The following is a 9,277-nucleotide window of genomic DNA, read 5'->3' as shown; positions in this document are numbered from 1 at the left end:
GTGAACTTCATCGCGTTAACTTCCACGTTAACGTCTTCATTCCGAAGCTCATCAACCACCAGCGCGATCGGATACCACGCGACTTAGCTCGAGATCCCGAGAGTGTCCGGCCGAGGCCGCCATCTAAGCTACATCAGCCACTGCTTCCAGTGATGCTACCGATGTTGTCAAGACGAATTTGAAGTACTGATAGAAACTCTATCATCACCAACTCAACCCAAGACTCAAGTATTCTAAAAATAATAAACTCCTGGCGATAAAAATGATATACACAACGGGGAAGGGCTGGCTTACAATCAGAGGCATTCTCTCGTCATGGACCCAGGGTCGATCCAAAGCAACAACCCAATTAGAAACCTCACATGAAAATGGACCTCACATGTAGATAGACCGTGATAGGATCTACCTTCACGTAAAGTGTTCATATACAAGGTCGCATTGTACGAAGATGGATGTATTGCGCGATAAACCCTCAAGCACTAGAGCTGTCCTTCCTTGAAATATATTGGTTTCAAAGTGTGCGTACCTTGGGGTTTACCGTAGGCGGGTGCGTACCGGACGCACGCTGACGAAGCGATTTTCCCGATTGACTTTTTAATCATATTTCTTCACTCTATGGGTCTTCGAGCAATTGGATGCGTCTATTTAAAACCACTCAAGCACCGGATAAAACACAACAGAATATAAAATATTGAAACACTCATCTAGATTGATTGCACGACTACTAAGAAAAGAACATTCGACCAACATAGTTCATGCTAAGGAATACACCTAAACTAGGCTAACAATAGTAGGGTTCACCTTCGCAGTCACTATCAGTGGGGGCAAAGCAAAGAGAACCATCATCCTTCTTGATGATACCGAAACAAACCGCCGGATTCTGCCAAGTCTTGCAATACGATCCCCACTTGGAATCGCGGCACTGAGACATATCATTGCAGACGTCCTGACAGGTGGGTGTGGGCTCGGGACAAGCCACCGGCTCCAACGTGTAGTCATCACAGGTGTCCTGTTCGGTGGGCTGGAAGCAGTAACCATCATCCTTGTGGTAGAGACCGAAGCAGACACCGTTGCCCTTGCAGTAGGAGCCATACTTGGAGTCAGCACAAGGAGAATAACCATCACAAATATCCTGACAATACTCGGCGACGGCAACGGACAGAGCAGCAATGGTGAAAGCGACCTTCATGGAGGAGACAAAAATTAGAGTCAACTGTAGGAGAATAAAAGTAGACTACCAAAGAGTAGCTTATATTGTCGGTACCGGCAGTGTTTTGAACCACTCGGAAACTTCAACTGAAGCACCCAATTTGAGGTGCCTCATAATATTCCTCACAATGTGAACCATCCATGGCGCACCGGCTACTTACGAGTAGTTAAGGGCCAGAAGTCGACGGAGTTTATCGGCTATGCCTTCCGAGTACGCAAGGAGCCAAGACCGTTTCAATGTATCATCATCTTCGCCCGCCGAAACCATCGTTTCATTCGGCACCGCACAATAAAGATATGCACCCACGCTTCTGCCATGTACACCCACAGTTGTCCACACCGAACTGAAATGTGATAATCACGCCCCCATGGAGCTACAGGAGTTTGCCAAGGCTACTTAGTGATATACTGAGACGCTGGACGGCTCAGCTCAGACGAGCCGTCCAAGTATGCGAAGGAATTATGCCAATGGGCTTGGCGAGAAAACCCAACAGGTGGGGGAAGTCGACCAGAGTGCTCTTGCCCTTCCTCACACGGGTTCTACAGCTGTGGTTTTTGGCACTACGAGATTCCGTGAAGTTATATCTCTCGCATCGCTATTACCGGTCCCTCGACATTCTAACTCGAGTGGAAGTGACACTAATCGGCCACAACAACCCCAAGGTCAAGAAACGTCATTACGTTGTGGGGAACTGTCGAGTTCACATATACTCAATGAAAGCTCATCTGCACACGTCGATAGTCTAACCTCCTTTAGTCGTTACACTTCCTTATTGTCTTCAATACTAATCGACGATAATACCGTCACGATATTCTATTCATTTGCTTGTCCAATGGTCAATCATTCGAGTGTAAAATTTCAACTCCTCTAGTTTCATCTGCAGTCGCCTCAACAGCTCGAGCCCATGCCAGAGTGCATCCACTTCTCCTCTCTTCCTTTACATTGACCTCTACTCACACTCGCCTTACCAGTCAGTTAACTCAGACTATTGAAATTCATTCATGTGAACCATTTCCATCAAGTAACTTCCGTACTGGCATCACCCAACACGCTATACGTTCTAGATCCACTAACAGGTTATACCCTCTCTACGAGGGACGGTGTTGATAGCCAATGTATATCTACACATAACTACTCAAGCCTGGTAATCAAGTTGAGTTTGCTACCACCATGGTGAAGGATGAGCTGAGTATGTAAATCACCCTCGGCCCATTTGCTCGCTAAGCCTTCGAGATGCAACAGCACAGCTCGACTGGTTTGTAACGGTCGTGGGTTCGATTCCCAGCACGCGCTGCCAGCATTTTCCGCCCACAACAGTTTTGGCCAAAATGTGGTACAGTGTTGATGAGAACATTTTCATATTTTCTGCCGAGTACATCGGAGGACCCCCCCCCTAGCTGGAAATGTTATACATCCGGATCAGTATCATCATGCATGAACCGTTTTACGTGTCACCCACGTAGCATACTCTAAAGAATATGAAGAGTTGGCTAAGCTGCTCTCTTCGCTGTTGGGTTTACTACGTACTATTATTCATCTACTGCTGAGTCTAAGCACATGTATTGTAGTCTATGAAGGAGATAGCTTCGCAGTCATGCACATGTGTATGCGTGCACCTCATTAGCTACAGTGTGGTTCCCCTTGACGCCTGTTAGTAGTAACACCCGCACTGATTGACTCAACAACACTTGATATAGCCATAAAAGGTGATAGGGCTTTTTATCTTATCCATTTCAGCCTGAAGGCTGCGAGCCGATTCATGAAGCGAATAATGGGCGAGCAAGAATCGCTATGATACGCACACGGACGCCTCCTCTCACTTCCCCTCTCCTCTTCTTATTTTGAAATCAGAGACACATCACGTCGTAGGACAACCACATGTGTTGACCGAAAATTACCTCCTTCCGTCATTCCACCGGAATAAGAGCCTCCCAACGACTTCGTTGTAGCAGTAACACCTTCGAGAATCAATCTCCCCGAACGTGTGCAGAACCAAGCGGGGAACCAATTAATCTACTCGAACACACGTGATTTCCATCAGCTGTCGTATACTCCATTAAACACTATAATGACCATATCACAACTTGAAACTCAGATAGATCCTCAGATAGTTCGCCCGCTTTACACGCAAAACTCGGTGAAAAACGCGATATTCGCGGCCTGTAGTAGTCTTGAAATATCGTATTTTTCGTATCACTAGGGTGGAACTCAATTGTCTACAGAGGCTATCAGCGTAACATACACACCTGCTATACTAACTTCAGCCTATTGCTGCATCATGCAAAATTTATATTACATTTTCGAGTAAGAGCGGCAGGTACTAATAGAAATCCCATAAAATCTACGCAATCAGCACTCCTTCGTCCAGCCGAGTGATAGCCAATATAGGGGTGTAGCTGCCGGCTCAGTCACCGCCTGAGCCCTGGTGCGATCGGCGGCAGAGAGCTCGATAAGTAGGAATGCAATCTCTTTGAAAACTCCACGCTGACCGATTCGGCTGGTACCGAATACCCAAAATAATTCGAAATTTTAGTCATTTAACTTGAAAAATTATGGTGAAGAATTTTTACTATATATCCTCATCATAGCAGTCGGACCACATTATTACATCGAGTTTTCTTATTCGAACATTTTCCTCAGCTTACCAGAAACACAGACTCCTTCTTCGCGATGAACGACATCCTAGAAATATTTTTCAACTGCAACCGAAATTCGTTCGCAAGGACCCCAACACCACAAAAAAGCAGATTGCTTTAACTCATTCTACAGATGCCAGCAGCAACAGAAGTGGTAGTAATAATAATGGCAGTAATCATTGACGATAACCATGACGACGACTATCCACCTCATCTACCGACAAGATACCACTCCTCTTTAACTTCACTGCTGCTGTTGCCATTGATTTCTACTACTACGAATACTCCTACATGGTTACCAGTATCTTTTAAGGGGAGATACTAGGCAAACCTCAAGGAACCTCTTGTCAAGTATGAGGGCCCCGAACAAAATGATGACGATAGTAGTAGTAGTGACGAAGATAGTGACAGATATGGTAGTAGAAAGGGCGATGTAGATAAGCGGTTCAGCCGACGACAACAACAATAGAACCCTTCTACTGGTAGTAATAATAAGACTCTGACTACAAGCCGTACTTGAAATCATACTGGTTTCGCACACCCAAACGACGTTGCTAATTTTCGAGAAGATTCACAGAAATTTACGCCAAAGAGAAATGAGTTCAACCAAGTTCGCGGAATGTTGCATCCATCGAAACGTAGTAGACTCCTTATCACCTGAGCTCAATATTATTACGTTCGCTTCAAGGCACTGAGTATTACCGAGATATGATGTTGTCCACCACCATCATCACCATTACGCCTCTGGGCATTCGAAACCAATATCGACTTCAATTACCTGCCCACACGAGGATGAGCTTTCTTGTAAATGATTCCCATCACTGTGACAACAGACACATAGTATTAGAAATAAACTTAAATAATAGCATCTATCGCAGTCTCCTCTTCCTCATCATCAACATCCACTTGCCGTTATCACGATATATACAGCAATGAGAACTGACGTCTAAACTGCTGCTCACCAGAAAAGAACCGCCAATGATTGCCTTATTGCATCTCAGGAAAAACATAATCGTCCTCATAATACAGTGGGAGAGACAAACAAAGGCTATTACTACAAGTACAACTACTACCAACCTCATATATAGGCGAACTACGGATAATAATACTAAGAGCGCCGTCACTGTAGCGAAATAATGAGGAGTTAACAGCAATGCATGCCTCCGAGTCGTTATTCACCAACATCAGGCTTACTTCGCTTGACCAGCCGCTTGCGCCGGCTTACCCTGATTCGCCCCCCCAGCCGAACCTTGTGTGCTTTGCTGCGATCCTGATATCGAACGATAACACACAAATCAACAAGATTAAAGAGAAAACAAAATGATCTCAGCTTACTTTCGTAGTTGAGAATTGTCCAATCAAATACAAAGTCGTACTGAAATGCCTCGCGGAAGAACAAGTCCTTGAGAGTCCGACGTAGGTAAGCATAGTCCGGCCTGATCATTTACCCATTCTACCACAGCTACAACTGCTCGCTATTTACCTGTCCTCGAACCTCAGGCTTCGGCAGTAGTTCAAGTAGTTGACGAACTCACAAGGGAAGTTCTTACAGAGGACCTCAACTGGAGTACTCATCTTCTTTTCCATAATCTTCTCGTATTTATCCTTTTTAGTATGGGCGCGCAGTCCCTGAGGTAGAGCACCGCTATAACCGATTCTTGTTGGACCTTCACCAACCTGCCACGGTAGACTGCCTCTGTTGAAGTACATGAGGACGTAGCCGAGCGCCTCGAGGTCATCTCTTCTAGATTGCTCAATGCCAAGATGAGTATTAACGGAAGCATAACGAGCAGTTCCTGACGACGATTAGCCCAGGTGATGGTATGCAAACATAAATCTTTTTGCTACCGGTGAGATTCTTATTTTCCCTATACGGGATGTGTTGTTGAGTCTTAGGATCGCGGAACTTCTTGGCGAGGCCGAAATCGATGATGCTGACCTGCGATGATATCAGCTACCTATTCAGATCGCCCTCGTCGTCTTCTTTTTCTCACCTGGTTGGCTTTCCTGCCGAGACCGATTAGAAAATTATCAGGTTTAATGTCGCGGTGAATGAAGTTCCTGGCGTGAACATACTCCACACGGTTGATCATTTGATCGGCCAGCATGAGCACCTGCGTCGTTATTGCACATCAACTGATACCAACTACTTACCGTTTTCAAGCTGAACTTCCTGTTACAAAAGGTGAATAAGTCCTCCAGACTAGGGCCAAGGAGATCAATAACCATCACGTTATAGTCACCTTCGATGCCATACCAATGGACCTGCACAGTCGACCACAATCTCTACCACAACACACACAACTTCCTATCAACCCACCAGAGGGATGCCAACACCGCCTGCCAGAATCTTGTATAGTTTGGACTCGTAGAGCAGTTGAGGATGTTTCGACTTGATAGATTCAAGCTTGATAGCGACCTGAAGTTAACATCATTATAAAATCAGATTAACCCTCAATGGGGTACCTCCTCGCCAGTTTGTAGATTAGTCCCCACGTAAATGTCACCGAAACTGCCACTTCCGATCTTCCGTCCAATTCTGAACTTTCCGCCAACTCTCAGATCCATGTTGCCAGACATTTAGGAGGAGCAAACACCTCGACATAACAACAATACATGAGCGATCCCTCGGCGAGTGTGAAAGAAGTCTATTAATAGCTGTTTACACTCGTGTGAGCTCAGACCTGCTCCAGGAAGGGACAGCGACACAATTTTGACGGCAGACCAGCGAAACCTATTCAATCCACTTGAGGGTGATTGTCGATCACATCCGCTTATGCTGTCCATGCCCTTCGTGTTGTTGCAGTCCTCACTGTTGTGGCTACAGTACTTCGATACCCCGATTGGACCTATTTCGTATCTTGTCACGGAGAGCTCAGGATACGCGAACAGTGAAGAGGCAGTCCCTATCGAGTGGAACAGTACCACGTTGACGATACATCGACAGCAACACGCCACCCTTCGAGATCGAGGGGGGGAGCAGCGAAGAAACTTCGTTATGAACGGCCGCAAATTCAAGCGCGCGCGCCATCATAATCGATTTGAGCATCGCTGAGCAAGCTTTGCGGCTGTAGTGCGCAGTAAAGCTCGTGAAGGTATCTCCCATCGGTCATATTTTCATTCACCTTCTCAAATCACTTGAGTATTGTTCCGAGTATTGCTCGCTATGCTGCTCGCCTAGGTGTTTGGTTCTGTCTATATGGGACGCTGGAAATGCTCTGTGTCGCTCTGATTACTGCTGTGTGGCTTCGTCTCTCGCCGTCTGCCTCCTCGAAGTACTACCTACTATTCATTGTGAGAGTCAATCCAAGGCAGTAACTGTCTGGTCTTTCGAGTTCGGTAATATCTTTTTTGATTCCACTTAATTCCACCATGGACGCAGCTGAGGCCCAAAAGCAGATTCAACAGATGGTTAACTTCATCCTCAATGAAGCCAAGGTAAGCAGCTCTTCGTTATCTACGGTAGCTTTTATATGTTTGTATCAGGACAAGTCTGAAGAGATCGAGGCTAAGGCTATGGAGGACTTCAACATCGAGAAGCTGAAGCTTGTCCAGCAGATGAAGGAGAAGGTCAGGAAGTAAGTCGAATCATGACGATTTTCATCATTGACTATTTCTGCTGTTTCCAGGGAGTATGCCCAGAAGGCTAAGAAGATTGAGACTCAGAGAGCTATTGCTCGCTCCACTGCTATCAACCGTTCTCGATTGCAGAAAATCGGTGAGCGTGATGCTATGCTCCACAAGGCTGTTGATGATGCTATTGCCGAGCTCTCTGCTTATGCCAAGACTCCCGCCTACAAGACCACTGTGACCAACCTCATTGTCCAGGGTTGCTTCTCTCTTCTTGAGCCCGAGGTCACCATTCGTTGCCGTCAGGAGGATATGGCTCTTGTTGAGAGTATCATCCCCCAGGCTCAGAAGATCTACGCTGCCGAGATCGCCAAGCAGGCTAAGGGCACTACCAAGGCTGTTGTACTCACCCTAGATAGGAAGAACCCTCTCAAGGGCAAGGCTGGTGGTGTTGTGCTTAGCTGCAACGACGGCAAGATCCGTGTTGATAACACTCTGGACGCTCGTCTTCGTCAACTTGAGGAGAAGGACAAGCCTAATCTGCGTAAGGTCCTCTTCCCTATTGAGGCCTAAGGTGTGCCATTATTATTACCATTGCTCCCTACCCGGTCGTTTTGTCCATCCACTAAGTGGCGACTATCATCATCACCTTCTGTCGGCGGCGGTCGTCGTTGTAGAATAGTTCTGCAATAGGCCCTCGTATTGGGGTGGTTTTCCGTGGTTGTTATTGTTGGTGGCGATGGCTTGAGTAACTACAGTGAGGCTACTTGTCTCAATTTCAACAATACAGTTTCGTATTCACGAGTACATCGAAGCGATGTCGAGTTTTTTAGTATTAATCGCGTGGAGTGGTATACCATCGATGGTACGATAAGGTTGAACAGATTCAACGAGGTCGAACTTTCGAATGGAGTGGTTGTGTATTTTTTGACATTAAACTTTTGGCTCTACAATTTGAGCCTAATTCTTCGAGTTCAACTTGTTTTCGATCAGAGTTGATATGACTGAATGTGTTTAACACCAGTATAATCTTCTCCTAGTAGTGCTAGGTGAGCCCGTCGTCGCTGGTGTCTGCGTTCTGCGCTGTTCATCATGCACGGCTCGTGCAGTCTTACTGACAGTTCAGATATTTGCTGATAGATTCAGTCGTTGCCTAATCCTAGCCCTTCTTATCCTTCAGTGAAAGTGATAACCTGTGAAGGCCTTTAGTGGATCTAGAACGTATAACGTGTTGGGTGATGCCAGTATGAATAGACGTATCGGAGTCGAGGATCGTATGGAAGTTACTTGATGGAAATGGTTGACATGAATGAAATTCAAATTGAATTATTCAATGGATTGAGTTACCTGACTGGTATGGCGAGTGTGTGTAGAGGTCAATGTAAAGGAAGAGAGGAGAAGTGGATGCACTCTGGCATGGGCTCGAGCTGTTGAGGCGACTGCAGATGAAACTGGAGGAGTTGAAATTTTACACTCGAATGATTGACCATTGGAGAAGCAAATGAATAGAATATCGTGACGGTATTATCGTCGATTAGTATTGAAGACGATAAGGAAGGGTAACGACTAAAGGAGGTTAGACTATCGACGTGTGCAGATGAGCTTTCATTGAGTATATGTGAACTCGACAGTTCCCCACAACGTAATCACGTTTCTTGACCTTGGGGTTGTTGTGGCCGATTACTGTCACTTCCACTCGAGTTAAAATGTCGAGGGGCCGGTAGTAAGAGATTGATAACTGACCAGAGTGAGGTGTGAGAACCCGAGTGAGGAAGGGCAAAGGCACTCTGGTCGACTTCCCCCACCTATTAGATTTTCTCGCCAAGCCCATTGGCATAATTCCTTCGCATACTTGGACGGC

The 9,277-nt window shown here is 46.0% G+C and overlaps 4 protein-coding genes across 4 annotated transcripts in view; 2 read left to right on the top strand and 2 right to left on the bottom strand.

Annotated features, from left to right (window-relative positions):
• Positions 1 to 190, top strand: part of Pmar_PMAR015095 (hypothetical protein) — a gene marked incomplete at both ends in the record, with an annotated part of 794 nt that extends 604 nt beyond the window's left edge. Inside the window, one exon of the mRNA XM_002779332.1 lies at positions 138 to 190. Coding sequence (XP_002779378.1) covers positions 138 to 190 — 53 coding nt within the window. The remainder of the gene's footprint in view (positions 1 to 137) is intronic.
• Positions 191 to 781: 591 nt separating this feature from the next.
• Pmar_PMAR015094 (hypothetical protein) lies at positions 782 to 1,189 on the bottom strand (the record flags this gene model as incomplete). Its single annotated transcript, XM_002779331.1, has 1 exon — positions 782 to 1,189. One exon carries the CDS (start codon positions 1,187 to 1,189, stop codon positions 782 to 784), a length of 408 nt encoding a protein of 135 aa, XP_002779377.1.
• Positions 1,190 to 5,036: 3,847 nt separating this feature from the next.
• On the bottom strand, positions 5,037 to 6,426 carry Pmar_PMAR015093 (Casein kinase I, putative; the record flags this gene model as incomplete). Its single annotated transcript, XM_002779330.1, has 9 exons — positions 5,037 to 5,116; positions 5,182 to 5,282; positions 5,330 to 5,475; positions 5,524 to 5,642; positions 5,695 to 5,785; positions 5,841 to 5,960; positions 6,001 to 6,111; positions 6,167 to 6,265; positions 6,313 to 6,426. The coding sequence occupies 9 exons, from the start codon at positions 6,424 to 6,426 to the stop codon at positions 5,037 to 5,039; spliced, it is 981 nt and encodes a 326-aa protein (XP_002779376.1).
• A 773-nt stretch (positions 6,427 to 7,199) lies between these two features.
• On the top strand, positions 7,200 to 8,223 carry Pmar_PMAR015092 (vacuolar ATP synthase subunit E, putative). Its single transcript, XM_002779329.1, has 3 exons — positions 7,200 to 7,284; positions 7,333 to 7,424; positions 7,476 to 8,223. The coding sequence occupies exons 1-3, from the start codon at positions 7,219 to 7,221 to the stop codon at positions 7,987 to 7,989; spliced, it is 672 nt and encodes a 223-aa protein (XP_002779375.1). The 5' UTR covers positions 7,200 to 7,218; the 3' UTR covers positions 7,990 to 8,223.
• Positions 8,224 to 9,277: the final 1,054 nt, after the last annotated feature.

Source organism: Perkinsus marinus (assembly GCF_000006405.1).
Source record: "Perkinsus marinus ATCC 50983 genomic scaffold scf_1104296947616, whole genome shotgun sequence".
Lineage (NCBI taxonomy): Eukaryota > Perkinsozoa > Perkinsida > Perkinsidae > Perkinsus > Perkinsus marinus.
Note: the sequence above shows the minus strand (reverse complement) of the source record. Positions and strands in the feature narration are given on the sequence as shown.

Bases quoted from the DNA above. Each gene is read 5' to 3' on its own strand.
- Pmar_PMAR015092 (XM_002779329.1), top strand. From the start codon at position 7,219: ATGGACGCAGCTGAGGCCCAAAAGCAGATTCAACAGATGGTTAACTTC. The intron at 7,285-7,332 runs GTAAGCAGCTCT...TGTTTGTATCAG, and splicing joins TCATCCTCAATGAAGCCAAG to GACAAGTCTGAAGAGATCGA. The intron at 7,425-7,475 runs GTAAGTCGAATC...TGCTGTTTCCAG, and splicing joins ATGAAGGAGAAGGTCAGGAA to GGAGTATGCCCAGAAGGCTA.